Genomic DNA, 21,313 nt, shown 5'->3' with positions numbered 1-21,313 from the left:
ATTGTTTTATTATTAGAGATGTTTTACTTTACTAAGACACTAAAGCTCACATTAGATTGTTTTATTATTCTAAAAAGACTCAGAGTAAATAAAGAATAAAGGTGGTAGGGGGGACTGGAGGTTTGCCTCCTCACTGTTCACACCTCAATGCTATTGTCCATGGTACATCCAGGAATGTGGCTCCTGTAGGAACTCCTTGGCAATCTGGTCACACTTAAACCCAGTACCCTCCTCCTGCTCCCCAGGAGCACTAGTCCCTATCCCGCTCTTGTAGTATATCTTAGAGTATTCCGCTAATATTATTATAGTACTATCTAATAATTCGGTTTAAATGTTCCTATAATTTTACCAAATTTTATTATTTGTTATTTACTTTTTTTGTTAGTTGTTTAAATTTTTTTTTTGTAAAATGGTTCGTGTTGTGAATATATCCGAAGCGCATGTTCATTTGCACTATTCAGTGAGGCGGTTTCGTGATCACCTGGTCAGGCATATAGAGAAAGAGTCTCACAGATATTTGGTAGGTACATTTTTAATTAAGCAAGACAAATATTTAGAACCTATTGATAATTAAATAATTACACTCATATATTATTATTATATATATAATTTTAATTTAATTTATAATTATTCCATTGCTCCCATTCTTTCAGTTTTATAAAATTATTAAATTCTATGAAAGTGGACAGTATTTGTTTGTTTCTGTTTTTTGCAAAAAGTTGAAAAATAAATAAAATAAAGTGTCCCGAAATGTCAAATAAATTATAAATATATGCAACAAATATAACAAATCGTAAACATTAAATATTTATTCCTATTCTTTAAAACATTGATCTAATAAATAAAGTTAATATTTATGATCTCTATTCTTTATCAATTATTAATCTTCATTGCATTTATCTTTATTCCTTTTTGCTTACAATTGTAGAATATTAAATATAAAATACTGTTTGAAATATAGCAATATTTAAAATTATAATTTCTGTATTTTAAAATCAAAATTTCTATATTCCTTAATAATACACAAATTTCTTTTAATTTTTTTAAATATTATTAGTTCAACCTTAGTTATTTCTTTTAGTTTGACCATAAATTTAATCATCTAAAATATTTAGTTAGTTTTGGGTTTTGACTGACTTAAATTTACTGAAATCAATTAACTTTTTTTTTTTGTATTTTGTCGTTAAAATTAATCCCAATATAAAAATTAACTAATTAAATTTATTTATAATTAATTAGTTTTTATTTTAAAAATGAATTATTTAAATTATTTTCCTTATGAGAGGTGACTAGCTAAAGAAGGTATTGTTTTTCTCTCCTTTTTTTAAAAAATATAAACTGTGCTATATTATGTTTATATCAACTTATATAAATTATGTTTATATCAAAAACATTTAGGGACCATACCTTTTTTTATTATTTATATTTTATTATATTAGACCTTCAAAATTTTATTTTGAAATTTAATTAGACAATTTAATTTGTTTTTTTTATGGATTTAATATTTTCCTAAACTTATTTGTATTTATTATTTAATACCAAAAATATTCATTTTGACTTTATTAAATGATACAATTGAAATTAAATATATTTAACTCATTTTTCCAGTATTAAAAAATTAATATTCTTTTTTTAAAATTCCTGACCTATAGTAAATTATGATTTGCTATTTAAATCATTTTTAATTTGATTTAAAAACTTGATAAATCAATATATTTAAAATTTAATATTAAAAAAATATAATTTTTAAAAATATTTATGTAATTCATTATTTATTTTTTCATAAATCCATAATTTTATTTTTAGTATTCATTGTATATCTACAGTATTTTTTGCTTTAAAGATAAATCAAAATGCTATCCATGAATAACAATTTGTTGTGTTTTCTTTACTATGGAAATTAATTACATAAACTGATATGATTATAGAATAAATAACCTCTATTTGAAGAAAATAAACTTTAATGGAATGTTAATTTTTAGTCAATTATTCTTATTTCATAAAGTTTTAACCAACTTTGAATAAATTATAATTATTTTTAAATTTTATCTCCTCCTGACATAAGATTTTTTTTATTCAGATATGAACTCTATTTTAAAAAGCAAACTTGAATAGGATATTGATTTTTGTATTAGTTAGTAATTTCTTTTATAAAATTGTAACAAATTATGAATAAATTTTAATTTTTTTTTTAACTCGTCTTGTGACTCAATATATATAGTTTATTCTCTAATATATTCTATGTATAAACTTTTACAGTGTTTTGGCCCTTTTCAAGATTTTTCCTCTTCTTCCTAGTCATATTAAAATTACATATTTTTTTCATAATTTTTTCTTGGGACTTATAAATCTTATTTTTAATCTTCAGAAAAACATTATTTGGGTTGTAACTTCTTTCATTTTTTTTTTTTTTTTTTAAGGAAACTGTTATAAATAAAAAATATATATATATTCAAACAAGTATATATATATATATATATTAGTCTGTAGATTAATATGAAAAGAAGATGTTGGCGATGTGGTCAGCAAAAATACACAAATAAACAAAACTTATTTGGATATTTCAGGGCTTCATCTAGGCTGAAAAAAGAAAACGAGATAGCAACCTTAATTCAGAGAAACATTTAAAAAAAAAAAAAAAAGAAAAAGAAAATGATAATAAACAAACTTGGAAATTGATATAACAATAAATTAAGTAGATAGTAGTTTATTGAAGATAAAATATAATATTGTTGGGGTAAGAATTATACAAAATAAATGATAAAATAAAGAAATAAACATAATGAATGTATTGAAGAAAATGTAACTGATGAGTAATGGACTTAACATAATAAGATATGTAAATTAAGTATAAAATACATTTAGTTTGTATAATTCTTACTGCTACAATATTATATGTTATCTTCAATCAACTACTATCTACTTAATTTATTGTTATTTTATATTTCCAAGTTTATTATTTTATTTTTATTTTTATGTTTCTCTACATTAAGGTTGTTATCTCATATTGTTTATTAAGGTTGTTATCTCATATTGTTTATTAAGGTTGTTATCTCGTTTTGTTTTTTCAGCCCTGGTGAAGGCCTGAAATTCAGGTTGAAATGTTGGCACAAATAAATAAGTTTTCATTTTTGATTATTATATAATTTTAATAATGTGTGCTTAATTATCAAAATGATTATTTCGTCAATGATTTTAATTGATACTTTATAGTTAAAAATGAATCCCAATAAAAAAAAAAAATGAATAAATAACTAAAACATTATAGTTTATTTTATTGAAATGATAATTTTGTTATCAATAAGATTTATCTATCCACTAATTTTATTTTATATCTTAACGTTATTAGCATATTCTATATTTTTCATGTTCTGATGTGATTATTATTATTATACTGAACAATAATCGAACTGTTCGCCTATTATTGCTTTGACATGTTTGATAAGAAGGAACTGATACTGAGCCAGAACAAGAGAGGAAAGGGGCGGACCTCAGTACCAGATGGCCATAGCATACTAATTAGAGGGTTGTATTGTTTTCTTCTAGTTGTTGTACATGTTCAGTTGCATTGTGAGCTATCTAGAGGGGAACATGCTTAAGTTTTGTACCAACGGTAGCTACCTGTCTTCGAGGAGGGTTTACCCTGTTAGTGAGATCTCTTGTTTATTTCTTATTCTATTGTTTACAAAATGGACACCTTCATGGTGTTATATTTAGACTTGTCTCTTCTTAGAGCTTATCTTACAGGGTTTTTTTAATATTAAATTTTGGAAGTACTTTTATTAATAAGCCCACCGTCTATTATTTTTTATTTAAATTCATTTTTCAGGAATTTAATTTCTAGCTGCTATCATTAAGTTAATCTTAAATTTGTAATTAAAATATTAATGTGATAATCTTATAAATTAAAATTAATTTAAATATAAATTTGTATAAATTATAATGATAAAATATTTATTAAATGATCATCAATTATTATAAATTAGATCCTCTCAGGATTGTCTATTATTATTTTTTTTTTGTTAAAATTCATTTCTAAGGGAATTTAATTTCAAGCTGCTATCTTTATGTCAATTTGAATTTTGATAATTGATTTAACATGTAATTTTGGATTAAAATATTAATATAACAATCATAAAATCATAACAAATTAAGTTAATTATCATGAAATTAAAATCAATTTTAAAATAAATGTATATAACTTAAAATCATAAAATATTTAGTTAATAATCATCAATAACTATAAATTAAGTTCGTTTAGCTTCAGCATTTTTTATTAATTTATTTCACATTTTACTCAATATTATTATTTATTTTTTCAAGGATTTAATATCTTGCTAATATTATTTACTCAATTTGAATTTCCGATAATTGATGTAATATGAAATTTTTTATTAAAATATTAATATAATAATCATAAAATCGTTTAAAAAAAACATTAGTTAATAATCATGAAATTAGCATTAATTTAAGTTTAAATTTGAATAAATTGAAATTACAAAATAGCAAGTTAATGTTTTCCAATTATAATATGTTAGATCCATTTAGCCTCGACATTCTTTATTAATTTATTTTACGCCTCCAACATTTTGGCCATTATCAAGCTTTAATTACAATCTTTTCATCAACAATTATAAAATTATTATCATGCTAAATTATCATACCTTAATTTTTAATTTCACTGCCTGACAATAATTACTAAAAGAGTTGCGGGCCACTATGCCCAAGTCTAATATATTGTATCATGTAATGATAATAGTTCAAACATCACATTTGTGATATAAATGATTAATAATACACAGTGTATGAACAAATGTGATGTTATTAATCATTTACATTTTTTTTTAAATTTATTAATTTTAAGGAATTGTTTGCATTAGCATACTAGCATGTATACTTAATACTCTCACCTTTTAACAATAAACCTATAAAATATAAATAGTTTTTTATGTTTACATCTTACAATAATACAATTATGTTTCAAATAATATTATTGTTTAACTTGTAATGATTTTTTAAATTCATATATTAATAATTTATTTATGTATTATTTTTGCTATGACCAAACTTAACATCTGATTCCATCTAATTTAACAGTATTTATTATAATTTGCTGTTTCGATCAGCCGATTATAATAAGTCCTGACAGGTGACAGCTTTGGTTACCTTAACAATAGTCAAAATATAAATTGTATTAAAATATTACCTCATCAATCTTTATTTTCATTAAGATTTATTTATTTATACCTAATTTTTGTTTTTGATGAACTATTTTTGTGTTGATTAATCAATGAAGTTGACATAATTATTATTTTTTGACAAACCAGCTGTCTGTTATTAAAATAACTTATAATTATATTATTTAATATTTATTTTATAAATAAATGTATTTCTTATTTATTAGTATTTTTAACATATTGGAAGAAGATAGTTGACTATATGAAGTAGATTGTAGGAAGTAGTCCGACTGGCAGTCAATAAAGGTATCAAAATATTAAAAGAAAACTATTTATTGTTAACCAACGTTGCGCCCCACTTTGCAGGGCTGATAAGAATGATGTTCTGTTACCTTCGTTCAGTTGTAACTTATCAGCCCTGATGAAACCCTGCAAAAATTGGTGAATAATAAATAGTTTTCTTTTACTATTTTGACACCTTTATTGACCGCCACCCGGACTATCTTCCTCCAATATTATTTTTAACATATTATATTAATCAACACTTGTCAAAACATAAATTGAAAATCAGTCTACATCCTAGATAATTTAATTTTGTCAGTACAAAACCGAAGTTGCGTGTCTGCCAATTTTGCTATCTTGAATTTTTAAAATTTTAAATTGGTTTTCTACTCTTTTTGAGATGCCAAAAAGACCTAACTATGTGACTAACTAAAAATACAAAATGCTCAATTAACTTAAATTGAAATTTGAACAAAATAAAAAAAAAAAGTTATACTTTGACATTGTGCCCACAATTTCAACTTAATTTTTCATTTTGAATTTTATATTTACTTTTTTTGTTTTAAACTTGACTGATTAATGGGTACGCGGTCACTTGGATTGATGAGGGCATTCCACTGCTTCTCTTCTGCAGGCTCCTGATAAATTTGCTGCTGCTTATTTCTCAGTCACACATTGATGAGACTTATAGCTGCAGAAAAACTAGTGGATGCGTAAGGCATAGGCATCTGGGATCCTTCTTTGGCGAAGTTGGCCCGCTCATTCCCCAAGATTCCTACCTGTGAATATATCCATTACAGAGCCATAGTAATGTCCTTTATTAGAAGCCTGTACAGAAATCATCTTCCCTCCAAAACTTCGTTTGAATTTGTCGGCCCATTGCTGCAAAGGCTGACAGTTGCAGCCTTGTGAGTCAATGATAATATATAATATCACTTTTAAATGTAGATCGAGCTTTGGCTTTGGGTTTGGGTTTTGTTGTGAAATGAAAAAAATTACCAATATAGCTTATAAAAGACAAGAAAGTAATATGTTGGCTGGTACCTTATTGCAAAAGTGGGTTAAATTCTTTGTTGATACAACTTTAATATTTTTATTATATTAATACTGCATATTATTTATGGACTTGATATTTCAATAATCCGGTTCCTTATGTTTCTTTGATTTTTTTATTAATATAAATTTAATTTTGTAGGCTCAAGTTGATTTATTAGTCTTACTTAATTTTAAATTTGTTTACCTTAGTTATTTACTTATTTTGATATTATTTAACTCATTAATGTACTTATGTTTATTTTGTTTTACATATTCTATGATTATTATTATCTATTTTATTTTTTACTATTAATATTTATTCAACTTTTTTTTTTAACCCTTTGATACATGATTTTTAAATCTTACAATAAAATTCTGGATGGTAAAATTAAGTCCCAGAATTATGGGAAAATTAAGTAAACAATTCTGGTATTACGATTTGAGAAAAACTAAATGATGCCTCCAGGCGTCTTTGTGCATCTAGTTACTAGAAAAAGGTTGTCCCCAGCTTCATCATAATACTCATCGCCATGGCCTTTGAATGTAGCAGAATATATTATTTTCTTAAAGTTAAAAAAAAAAAATTATTTTTACACTTAATAATTTTTACTTTACATTTCCATGCTTCATTACATGATCATTATAGCATCTCTCATTTTGAAAATTTTTTATTAATAATTTCAAATGAATTATTTCTTTCTGAGTAAGTTTTTTTTGTTGTTGTATTACTAGATATTAATTTAGTCATGTTTTGATGTTACAGGTTAACCCCGGTAGCAAAGCAGAATCGAAGGGAGTACGAGAGGGGGACTTTATAACTTCCATTAACGGGCAGTCGACAAAATGCCTAACAAATTCCGAATCGCATGCTTTGCTCAGGACTGTAAAAGAAAATTTACTCCTTGGTTTAAATGAGTAAGTAAATTTTAGGAGTTTTTTGTTTCAATATGATTTTTAATTTTTGTTTTTTTTAATTTGGCCAAATTCAACCTTTGGTATCTCTGTCCTATAGTTCGACAGTCATACCATTAAAGGTTGTAGAGATATTTCTCTACATAAAGCAGAAAAAAACATTTATTAGTAACCAATATTTTATCCCACTTTGGATAATGTAAAACATGATAAGATTATACATAAAACGTTTTTTATAAAAAAAAAAAAAAAAAAAAAGTAAACTAGAAAAGTATAATGGAAGATGATTGGTTGACCATATGTAATCTGTAATCTGAGTGTCAGTCAAAAAAGGTGCACTTGAAAAAAAGATAAAACTATTTATTAGTTACCAATATTTCGTCCCACTTTGGATAATGTAAAACATGATAAGACTATAAAAATATACATAGAAAGTTGTTTTTGTTTATAAAAAAAAAAATAAACTAAAAAAATATAATGGAAGATCGTTGATTGACTATATTTATAATATAAAAGGAATACAGTCCAGGTGTGGTAAAAATAACTCAAATAGTGAATAAACTATTTATTGTCGGTCAAAGTTTCATCCTACTTTGCAGAACATCTTCAGTGCTAAAAAAGATACTAACAACTAAAATAATTTGGCAAAGTAAGAGAATAGTTAAAGTGAAATAAAAGTAAACTAAAGTATGGCTAAAAATGGCTTAAAATATATAAAAATTTATATACAAATGAACAAAGTAAATTTATTTTCTTTAATTTTATATGTTTATTTTTACACAATGTAAATCATTTTTAGCCCTATCTTAGTTTTCTTTTATTTTATGTAATCCATTCTCTTACTCTGTTACATTATTTTAGTGGTTTGTATCTTTTTTAGCCATGAAGAAGCTCTGTAAAGTGGGGTGAAATGTTAGCTCACAATAAATAGTTTATGTAGTATTTGAATTACTTGGACCCCATCTAGATCGGATCATCATTAAAAATATAAATATTAATAAATATAATAATAATTACTAACAATGACTGATAAATTAATGAGCGATAGAAATGGAAATATACAGCTGGAGTGTCTATTACTCATTAACGTACATTTTATTAATTATTATTGTATTCATTTATATTTATATTCTTTTAGTTTACTTAGTTCTTTTTTTTTAATATAATTTCATAGTATTGAAACAAGTAAGTATTGAAACATTCACAAAGCACCTCTATTGTAAGTTGTTATTTGAAGTTTCAAAATCTGTTTTGACTGAACTCATCACAGCGGTTGTAGAATAAAGGTACAACTAAAAAAGTTAAAAATGATGAGTTTATAGTTGACTGTGGATGTATATAAATGAGGAGAAGATAGATCAGGGCTGCGCTCATTGAAAAATATCAATAAGTAAACACTTATTTATTATTGTCAGCGTAATCGCCAGAATTTCAGGTCTTCATCAGGGCTAAAAATAAAAACATGATAATAACCTTAATGAATAAAAGGGTATACAGAATAATTAGATAATATAGATACATAAATAGTGTTTAAAGAAAATTTATAGTCTAAGTATTATAAGAAGATAAAGGCTATTTGAGAATAAATAATATTAAAATTAATTAAGGGGAAAGAAAAAAAAAATTAAATACTCATGAGTAGCTAGTAAGTAAATATATTTACAAAATGAAGTTATTTAAAAAAGTAAGAAATAAAGTATAAAGTTATACAAGCAAAAAGGAGAATTAGTAAATATGATAATAATAAGATTTATTTATATTTTTCATTGATTAAATATATTTTCTTTCTCACTTTTTTTCATTAAATTATTTTCATTTTGTTTACTATATATATTTATTTACTAGCTTTCTGTATGTATTTTATTATTTTTTGTTTTAACTTCTTTCTTAATTTTAATATTATTTATTCACATATAGGCTTATTTTCTTATAATACTTAGACTATACATTTTCTCTTAACACTATTTATGTATCTATATTGTCAGTTATTGTCTAATTATCCTATGTATCATTTTATTCACTTATTCAGTTGTTATCCTGTTTTTATTTTTAGCCCTGATGAAGACCTGAAATTCTAGCCATTACGCTGGCATTAATAAATAAGTTTGTGCTTATTGGTGTTTTTCAATGACCGTGCCCCCAACCATCTTCTCCTCATTTAAAAAAATTTAAATTGTTGGAGAATCAGATTCTTTGTTCGACAATAGGTCTACATTTTTTTATTTTTTATATCGCTCATTTGGTATTAAACTTCCTTAATCACTTTTATTAAACCTCTATTCCACTTTCTGATATCCATGAGAAAAAACGTCAAATTTTAATTTTATTTTTTCCTCTCTATTTTTCTATCTAACTTTATCTATTATTTATTTTTTTAAAAATATTGTCTTTTTTTCTGTGAATTATAAATATTCTATAAATTGATCGATATGATGTGTTAATTAACAACTCAACACAATTGGGTAGCCATTCACACTTAAATAAAGAATTTCTGTTTTGGTGTAAATTTTCATTCCATTTTTTATAAAATAAATACATGAAGCTCCACTGAAATATTTCATTGCTGTGTGTTTATTTGTGTTGGTAGTTGCCAGCTATTAAGAAATCAATCAAAAGTTATATAATAAATAAAAGAAATAAAATAAATTACATAAAATTTATTTGAAATCACACTCTTGTTACGATGATCTTTGGTTACATGAAAGTGTGGAAAAATTCTAAGAAAGTACTCTGAGAAATAGAGATTGAAAATTGTTCACTATTATGGGAAAGGAGAAATAGATTGTTTGGAAAAAGTTCTATTGTTAGGATAATGGTGAAGAAACAATATTCCAAAGAGAAAAGAAGAATAACAAGACTTTGCAAACTGTTTTTCAATTTGTTTTACTGTAGCACTTCTATTCTTGTTATGTAGTTTTACTGATAATGTTTGGAGAACTATCACTGTTTTTTTATGTTCTTTATAGTGTTTATAGATCAGTCTAATTTATTTGTATGGAACTTTTAGTTTAATAAAAAAATTGTAGATAGGCATTTTATACATGAAAAATTTTTAATTTTCATGTAACTATGGTCACATGTTTATTGCAGTTGCCGAAAACAATAATAGTTAAATTTCTAGAGTTAAAAGTTTATTTAAGGTTGAAGAAAAAGTTCATAGGGTCAGTTATCATCTCCCATAGACCATATTGGCCGCAGTGCTTCTATGCCAAATTTAAAAACAAATTATCTTCTTCCATAATTAATTAAGGAATTATATAACCTGTCATTTATTTATTTCTTAATTTTATCCTTAAAGTTTTAGTTTTTTGGGACCTGAAGAAAATTTGTTTATATTGAATGTATGTTTATTGTTTTTTTTTTATATATCAATTCATGTTAATACATAATTTAATGGTTTTAATGTATTTTCATAAAAATATTGTATATTTAAATTTTTCAAGAAGAGGTTTAATATTTAATTAGATACATTCTTCAATAATAAATTGCATTGTTGTGAAATAACTGAAGCCATGAGAATGAGCAAAACCGTTGGGACCCTCTGTATTATCCACACATTTCTCAGTTGGTCACGCCCATCATTTATATCACGACATAACAATGTCTTCTCCTGTTCATTGGGGTAGCTGTTTCCTCTAAATTGTTCGTCGCGTCCTATTCACAGAATGAAATAGCTGTTTGATATAACTGTTTTTATTATGAATACGGTATTCTATATTGTAATATATATATTTTATAATATAATATATATTTTTTTAAAATGGAAGAAATGATCTTTTAAAATTAATATATTTGGTTCTCTTCACAATGTAAACTCAATTATGTTTCCTTTGTTATAAACTATGATATCTCTGAAACACAGCCAGTAATTGCATATTATATTCACTATCTCATAAAATATTACATATTTTACAATATATTCATTTTTATTGGAAAGAAACATTACATAATTATATTTTAAAGAAATTTTAATATTCCTTAGATTATCCTAATCCATCTGCTTAATTGTAGAAATTTAATTATTTTGTTTCTAAATTATTATTAATAATACAATTGTTAAGTAACATATTATTGTAATATAATGAGAATATGATTATTATTTGACAATAATATTATGAATCAATCAGTTGACGAACAATGGAAAAAATAAGGAAAATATAATGAATTAAATTTTAGGCTTTCAGCAACTATGGACTTAATAATTGTCCTTTAGAAAAAATAGCAATTTTAACTTTCTTAGTTCTTCATTTCAAATAGAGAAACAGTATTAGATATAGCACAATAAGAAAAAAGTAGACATAAATTAATAGAACTTAAAAATATAACCAATAAAAAAATAGAATTGTATATCATAAACTATATAAAAAAGTAACATAAAGGACTTATTATATATAATGAATAATACATAATATATCATACAAAACCATTTATAGAGGATATAAATCATTATTTATAATTCTAAGATTTATTAGTTTGAAAAATTAAAATTTAAGCTTAAGCCACTACATTTTTTAATAGCTGTTATAAGATTTAACATAAAATTTTCCTGACTAAACATTAAGTAATATTTTGTTTTTTAAATAATTTATCCTGCTCACATAAGGAGATTTTTCTGAGTAGTGCCTTGGTTAGTTACAATTTTTATCACCGATTTAGTGATAGAATCAATTTATAAATTATTTATTCAAACTTACTTAAATTATAATCATTATAGTAATATGTAATATTGATATGTTTTTCTTTTTCGATACATTTTTCTTTACTTTTAATGATTCATATTCTTGTCGATGTTGAGGATCAGTCAGTAAGACAACGAAAAACAGAACAAAGAATTTCTTCAATTAATTATTTAAAAACTACATGTACATAGTATAATTCAAGATTAATGACTATAAACATTATTTACAATTGCTTATTACAGTGTGTTCTACATTGCTGTTGATGCAACTAAATAGGGGTAAAATGGAGGAAGGTTATTTTGTTTTTTCCAACACATAACAGTTCTTGCTAGCAGGTAGTCAGTCTGTTATTTCTGTTTTGTATTTTGTCTATTTATATTTCGTGTTTTTAATTAACTGACCCACATTTACATTGCAACCTTATTTTATTTATAGTTATAAATCTTAAATTATATACTGCATACGTTTTAGTTTTTTTAATAATTAGTTGAAGAAATTCTTTGGTCTAAAAAACTGTTTTTTTTCATTGTGAAGCCTGACTATGCAAATAATTAAGTTACAAAATGTCACTTTAATATGGTTATCTTATTAACTGATCCTCAAGATCCACAAAAACATTTTATATTAATATAATAAATTATGCTTTCCATACTGGATGCATTATATATCTGACAAATAGTCTTATTTTTATACTTTTTTTGAATTTTAAACTATTTTATATTATTAGTTATTAATTATGATAAAATAGAATTGCTTAATTTATGTTATGTGTCTTGCTTTTAGGGACAAAAATTCATCACCCAGAAGAAGATCTCGGGAAATAAAATGTGAGTAATTGTTATTTATTTTTATCTCTTGAAATATACGCAAGAACTAAATTATGAATGCAATAATAATTTGTGAAAATTAAACTCATGATCCCCATTTTTATGGCATATTTTATCGTATAAAAACGTTATAAATATTTATATTGAAGGTATTACAACTTAAGCAACAGTGTTATGTTCATTTATAATTGAATGGTCTAATTACAAAACTCATGTTATTCACTTTAGAAAATCTTATAGTAAACATGAAAAACTCTAATAAAGGTCTTCAACTTGCATTTTTTTTTCTGAATGTATTGTTATTACATTACAAAAACAAAATGCAAGTTTAAAAACATGTTTTTATTGAAATTAGATGTTTATGTTAACTATAAAATTTACTGAAGTGAATAATGTGAATTTTGTTGTTAGTTCCTTCAAATATAAATGAACATAACACTGTAGTTGTAATAATGTAAGTCGGGAAACAAATTTTATACCGTTCAACATATAAATAATGAATCCATCATTCTAGAAACAACTTGAATGACTTCTCGAAGTAAGAAAAATTTATATTCGTACTAAAAAAAAAAAAAAAGCAAGATGTCTCGAGCGATTTTTTTTATTATTTAATTTAGTGTTTTTGTAGTTTAAAAAGTATAATTTTGATTTTTTCAGACTTATAAGATATCACAGGTTAAGTGAAATTTTGTTTATTTTACAAGTATATATAAATAGATATACTGTGAAATTTTGATAATCTGAACTGCCATAACATTTTTTTTTTTTTTAAGATAGAGCAATCAAATTTTTGTTTTCAAATAAAAGTGCATATGTATAAAGGACATTTTTAACCTCCTAATCTATAGTCAAGTTATTGTGATCACTGTGGAAATTTTTACAGTTTCGGTATTGGGCAATTTAATTCCTACGAAAGTTTTCTTGTAATATATTTTATTGACATTAGAAAATTATAATATTTATTGTATGAATCATTTTATTTTGTAAAACTAATTTAATTAATAGTAGAAATATGTATGATATAAATTTTGTTTGTTAATTAATTTTTTTTTTTTATCACATTTTGAATCAATCCATACTTATAGTATTTTTTTTTAATTTATATTATTTTTCACTTATAAATAAACAATCTTACAGTTTTAACAAATTAAATCATCACTTAGCATTACTGATGATATAAAAGACAACAATTTTATTTTTTTTATTTTTTATAACTTCCAACTGTCAAAATCCCAATAAAATATGTAAAAACAATTATGTGCATTCTATATTGCTAAATTTGTTTACACTATTTTTCTAATACTTTTTGTAATTCAAACTTTTCAGTAATCCAAAAATCTCTGTGCAGCAATTAGTTTGGATTACCGAGATTACAATGTATATGTATTAAAAAGAAACTTAATTTTAATCTCAGGTTCCTAAATACATGAATTTTGTTTAGATTTTTATTTTTATATTTGTCATCATTAATTAAACTGATAGGATTTTGTAAAATCACTAATTGACTAATATTTATTGCGTATTGAATTTTCTTATCTGTTATCTAATGCTGTTGAATTACTGCCATTGGTTTTGTTTAACGATTTCTTTTTGGACTTAGTTTACTTAAAAACTAATTTATTAATATTTTTAATTTATTGGGAAAGATTTACTTTTTAAAATTAATTCAGTTAGATCAACATTTTATTTCAGTGACTTTTTAGTTTTTAATTTATAATTTTTGTTGTGAATTTATTTACTTTTTTTTTTAAACTATTTAAAATAATTTTCTGTGAAATATTAATGCATTGCATTTTATTCTTTTGCTTAGATTGCCTGTATATTCATATTATATTGCTATATTTGAATTAAAACAAATAATAAAAGGTATTCCTATTTGACATTTGTGCCTGACAATTGACAAATAAATACATAGATAGAATACATCTCATAGTAGGGAGTGTTTCTCTGCTTGGTTGAGCGCAAATTGTAGAAATCTCAGAAGGTGTGGAGCATTCTTTCAGTCTTAACATCCACTTTGCTTAAAGAACATCTCGGTGAGAGAGGCTTAGCACAATATTTTGGCTAATTAACAAGCGCTTTTTATATTTTTTTCATTTACTAAGCGTGATCTGCACCGCATCCTGTAGCACGTTGGTAGTTTTTCATTAGTAAAATATGAGGTTTTTTAAATGTTCAGGATATGATTGCTGCAGTGTTTTTTGGCACGATATTAGTTGCACCGAATCAGATGATAGGAAAAAAGAACCATCTCCGACTGTGGGTCGGAGGCATAGATTAAAGCGTGTTAAATCCAGGAGGAAAAAAGAAGGTAATTCAATTCAACTTGTTCATTCGACCCTATCCTCTCTTCTATTTTTGGAAAAAACAAAACAAAAAAAAATACTAGCTTTTTCTGAATTGTGTAACATATAAATTTTTTCTTCCCAAGCTTTGTATATAGTGACAGACCAAAATAATATGTGGCTGCTTGTTGACCTTGTGATGGAGCCATAGTACACCTCTGTGTAACAAATTAATTTAAGCCATACTTCCTCCCCGCAGTTACGCACGGTAATGCTGCCACTTTACCATCTGCTCTGCTGTTTACATCTTCTATGACATGTCAGTAGGTCGTTTTTCAAACCCACCAATTTATTTCGCACTTAAATAATAATAATTCACTAAGTTTATAGCAATCTGCACGTATTTATGGCATTATACTCATAAAACAAACTAATAAATTTAAATTATAATATAACTCTGAAGTAATTGATTTAGTATTATTATATATTTTTCCATTAATTTTTATTATGTTACTTATGAATGATGGGTTTGTTTCATTAAGAAATTAAATTTGATTCTTTTATATATTTTGTTTTAATTCATCATGAAGTTTATTGTTCATCATTATTTAAAGATATAATTGTGTCATGTGTTGAACTTTTTCTGAATCATTTATTACTTTTAATAACATAGGTAATTTTAATTTTCTGAAAAAAAATATTTTTTTTTGCCCCATCATTTCTTATATTCTTTAATTTATTTTTCATTAATCATTAGTCCTTGAAAAATATATATTGGTGAATTAATTATGATAACATAGGTAATTTTAATTTTCTGAGAAAAAAATTTTTATCCCCATCATTTCTTATAATTTTAATTTATTTTTCATTAATCATTAGTCCTTAAAAAATATATATTGGTCTTATTCATTTTAATATTTATATTTACTTAAAACTATGGACATTTTTTATTAAGTATTTATATGTATAAAAAATATGAGACTTACAAAATGTTTATCGCGAGATGAATTAATTAATAGTTGATCGTGATATATATGAGGAGACGATGGTTGGGGTGTGGTAAGTAAAGAACACAAATAAGTAAATGGTAAATAAAGAATACACCATCTTCTCCTCATTGCTATGTATTTATGTATGTGAATTGAAAATTCTTTCCAAAGGATAGGTATGTTTTTTGTTTTCAAGGATTTTCTATTATAGAAAGAATTATTTTTCTATAAGAAAACAATTATACTCATTTTTAATTTTAATTTTTTTCTTCTCTCTTCTATCGCAGTACAGTAAGAGGAACCTTTAGATATCCATCCTTGCTTTATTTATTTTTTAATGTTAAAAAACATGTGGTTACTCTGAATATTATATTGTTTTGATTCTTCACCGCTCTATTTATTTTATTATTTAAATTTGGTATGTTTTCTTAATTAAGTTTCAAAGACTGGAATGGTTAGTTGTAAATATATTAATGAGTTGAAGGGAAAAAAATCTTCCAGAAATATTTGTATTAGTTTAAAAATTTCACATTATCTGTATACAGAGATGGGCAAATATTATCTATAGTTGAAACTAATAGCTAAAGTTGCCATGGTTACGACCCTTATTCATGAATCAACCATTGATAAATAAATTTTGTATCCATGGCAACTTTAGCTATTAGTTTCAACTATAGATAATTTTTGCCCATCTCTGCCTGTATACAACCCATCATCAGGCATACGTAACCTTAAGTGTTAATGTAATTATATAACTGATAAAGATTAGAAAGAATTTAAGAGTGAAGTTTAAGAAAATTATCTTTATTTTAAACAAGTTGTATTTTAACAAGTCTGACAACAATAGATGTTTGTATGTTTTAAATGTGAACTAATAAGGAGAATATATAAGAAGATGGTTGCAGTCAAAAGAGAAACAAAAATAGTTTACAACTATTTATTTTCCGACGTTTCGCCCCACTTTGCAGGGCTTCATCAGGGCTGTTCAAATATATATATATATATAATAAGGAGAATAGTTGTTATATCATAGATGAAATTATGTCAAAAATATTTTCAGCTCCGAAACGTTGATAGAGTAAAAATTTTGGAAATAATACAAAAATTTCAATGGAAGATTCTTCTATTTCAACCCATAAAAATGGTATGTTTTCGATATTTTTGTGAATAATTCTTTTGCATTTAAAATTTTGAATGTTCACATTTTTTTTGCTTACCCAATGTTCCTCATTTTCTAATCATGGAATAAATATTACATTAAATTTTTTTTTTGGGGACCGCCTCACTTTTTGACCGGTTGCAGACTAATCATTGCTTCCCACTGCACATTTTTTTTTTCCGATCGAAGTTACATTACGCATTTGATAATACATAAATATGATTAGATTCTGACCTTTATCTACCGTTGGTACTTTAAGGTGTAGCAATAATATACTTAGCTGTGGTTTGAATGGTTCATTCTGTGAGAATACTACTATAAAAGGAATTGGATGTGAAGGGCCTCCGCGTTAACATTGCTCAAATCATTTTATATGTCCGTCAGTCGGGTGTGACGCGATTGCAACTCAACACGTTATTCTATTTTTAGATGTATAGTGATTTTTATTTCAATCTAAGTTGGTGATAATTTTAATGGCTCATTTCATAAATTTTTTTCTCACAGTAACGACCAAACGCGTTGTTCGATTTTCTTCAAATTTGGCATAAATATTACTTGAGGTTATAAAAAACGATCTGTGTTCTAATTTTTATTTCTTTAGTACTTTTTCTTTTTTACTCCGTGACATGGATGCTGAATAGAAAAAACAAACCATATATAACAATGATTGTGAGTGAAAAAAATCAATCAATCGGTTGTATAATGGAATCTAAGATGTATCGAGATCTTATATTTAACACGAGTTTTGTCGATTATTTGAAATCGAGATTTGCAATCATATACTACTGATATTGATATTACAAGCGAACAATATAATCTGAGGCCAAAGAGGTTTATGAAAAGATAATTTTGTAATATTATAGTGCTAATGTGATATAATTTCATGCTAAATGGTGAAAGTATTTTCTACTTAAGGAAGATGGTCAGGGTGTGGTTAAAGAAACTGGAATAGTAAGTAAACTATTCTTTATAAAGCAACGTTTCGCCCCATTTTGCTGGGCTTCATCAAGGTTTACTGAATGGAGATTTCTGTGTTAACCTCCATCCAGTAAGCCCTGCTGCAAACGTTGGCTAACATTTAATAGTTTTATTACTATTTGAGTTATATTGACCACTCTGCACACCCTTCTTCCTTTTATGTATAACATACGGACAATCAACGTTGGTCGATTTTAGCGAACAGGTCGCTGTCACCTCCCAGACTAACATATCTGCCTTCAATACGTAATTCAAATTTCTTACGACTTTTTTTGAGCTAGGTTGTTCACAACAAACAGTCCATTTTGCGAGACTGTTTTTTGGACAACATGTATTTCTGTCGAAATCGAAATTTTCACGATGGCAACTTTCTCTTACTATATATTCCATATATATAGAAAAGTGAAGTAAAAAAAAAAGGAAGCGTGACAAATGTCATTTTTCATTTTTTGTCAGCCGTGTAATGATTGAAAATCTGTAAACATTTATCATTTTTTATCTTTGTGATGTTTCGATCAATGATATACACTTTTTTTTTTTAATGATGGAAACGTTGCGTGCGAAGTTAACTGTTGTTTCTGACTGAAGTAATAAAGTGTTGAGATAATAAAAGGGGCTAGTTGTTGAGGATAGGATTTTATATATTTCAGTAGGCATGAGGTCATTTCCTTTCTTGGAGATGCATTATGTCCTTTATAACCTTGCAAAAGAGATAGCTTGGTCAAAGATCATTTTTTCATGTAACACTTGATAGTGAAATCGTTTATCAAATATAGTTTTTTTTTTCTTCCTCAATAACTGAAAGGAAGTAAAGAAAAAGCAAAGATAAATATTTAAAACAAATAAATCAACCAATGAATCGTGCTGTAATTTCTTTGTTGAATTTATGGTGCCATGTATAATTAAGGAATAACTCAAATCAAATTGTTCATTTTATTTATTGGGTTATTTAAAATATCTATGATTGAGTTGTATTATATTTAAATTAAATTATAATTATATTATATTTAAAAAATATATGAATAACTAAGGGAGAAAATGGAAAAATAGATAGAGGTTCGGATCGGGACAAAGCCGAGATCACCCGACGTTTCCAGATTCCAAGGGTATTTTTACGACTTGGTTATATTTTGTTATACTGTTTTATTCTTGGAAGGAAAAAAAAATTAATATTCGTCATTTCCAATTTAAGAATCCTGAATATATATTTTTATAGTAACAGAAAAATAAAAATATTTTATTAAAAATGTTCCTCCTTTCTCGTATTAGATTTTTTTCTAAAATCACATAAAATTGCAATAAGTTGATCACGAGCCGACTAATCTGCTCAAAATTTAGTGTGTGAGTGCAGTAAGTTAGTAAGTGAAAGTTGCCTCATGCAGTTACTAATAAATAGTTTTTCTACTTTGACAGCCCACTCGGGCCATATTCATAGAAGTATTATATTTTAGTTTTGTAATATTTCCAGTTTACCTATCCCCAATATTCATAGAAGTATTTATTTATTTTTTGTTATTTTTTTTTTTTGGCCAAGACTCCCACTGGAGTCCTATACTGCCTAACCATGGTTGGGGGTCAAAGTTCTTCATTTTGTGGGACCGCCGCTCAATGAAAAAAGTCAACGTCCCAGGCCGGATTCGAACCGGCACCGCCAATAGACATCAAATTGCTAAGACTGTGTCTTAACCATTGAACTATGGGCGGCCCTATAGAAGTATTATATTTTAGTTTTGTAATATTTCCAGTTTACCTATCCCAAATATTCATAGAGGTATTATATTTTAATTTGTAATATTTCCAGTTTACCTATCTCCAATATTCATAGAAATATTATATTTCAGGTTCCTAATATTTCTAGTTTACCTATCCCCAATACATTTTATTATTTTTGTATCGTAATTACGTTTAATTATTCTCATATCATGTTTACTTTGCTCTCAAGATGACCTACAACGTAGACCAAAATATATCGGGATATCGGAGACTGTGACTGGATCGCTCGGGTTTGGGTTTCTGGTTATATTCAATGACCTAATGGACCTCGGCTATTTGTAGATCTCTTCAAGTGTTTTAACTTCTCCATCTCTGTATTGTTTTTGGCTCAGTGGATAGTATCGATACTATCAAGGGTTCGATACCTCTCGAAGTAAGGGGCGACTAGGAGGCAGTCCTTTCGATTGGCACGCTATGTCTGCCCTTAAAGGGCGGTATTTATTAAATAAGGGTATTCATTATCTTTAGTCTAACATTTTAGAGGTGTGAAACGGAAAAAGTTGTGATAAATGGAGAAATATTTTCTTCTTTTAGCATGTTAAAATGATACAATATTTAACATGGTTGAGGGTCTGTTAGCGGCTCTGCTAAATGGAGAATGAGCTCACGTGACAGAATAACTGTGTCATTTTGATTGGTTAGTTGCTCGTGTTCGTGTTGTTTTTGTTTTCGACCTTTTTAGAACTTTAATAAAGTAATAGATAAAAATATTAATGGAATGAAGGATAAGTTAAAAAAAAAAAACTAGAAAATTCGTGATTACTACCATTAAGAGTATTCATAATATTTAGTTTAACATGTTAAAGTGTCTCAAATGGAGAAATATTTCCTTCTTTTATCATGCTAAAATGATTTAACACCTAAAATGGTTGGGAGTCTGTTAGTAGGTCTGCTAAATGGAGAATGACCTTATGCCACAGTCTAGCTAAGTTGTACACTATTTTGTCTGTTGTTAACATTTTATATATAGGTAAAAATGATTTTAATGATCGAGAAATTAAGATTTATATTTTTACACCTAAAAATATTATCAAAATTAAAAAAAAAAAAAAATATTCATTCTATTGAGTTTAGCACGTTGAATATCATAGGAATTACAGAAGATCTAAACAATTTAGAGGTTTTTGACAAAACGGCACTTTCCAACCTTGTGCGACCCCAGACAAAACAGTGATATATTATAATTTTTCTAAACAAAACATTAAAGCTAGACGAGC

At 25.8% G+C, this 21,313-nt stretch overlaps 1 protein-coding gene across 1 annotated transcript in view; it reads left to right on the top strand.

Annotated features, from left to right (window-relative positions):
- The first annotated feature begins 230 nt into the window (after positions 1–230).
- Positions 231–21,313, top strand: part of LOC106680109 (uncharacterized) — a 114,228-nt gene continuing 93,145 nt past the window's right edge. The window contains exons 1-3 of the mRNA XM_024359206.2: positions 231–520; positions 7,258–7,409; positions 12,869–12,912. Of these exons, the coding sequence (XP_024214974.1) occupies positions 410–520; positions 7,258–7,409; positions 12,869–12,912 (307 nt within the window). The 5' untranslated portion in view covers positions 231–409. The remainder of the gene's footprint in view (positions 521–7,257; positions 7,410–12,868; positions 12,913–21,313) is intronic.

This window comes from Halyomorpha halys, unplaced genomic scaffold, assembly GCF_000696795.3.
Source record: "Halyomorpha halys isolate HHAL.00 unplaced genomic scaffold, Hhal_1.1 Scaffold243.1, whole genome shotgun sequence".
NCBI lineage: Eukaryota > Metazoa > Arthropoda > Insecta > Hemiptera > Pentatomidae > Halyomorpha > Halyomorpha halys.
The sequence above is the reverse complement of the archived record's forward strand: the minus strand, read 5'-3'. Positions and strand labels throughout refer to the sequence as shown.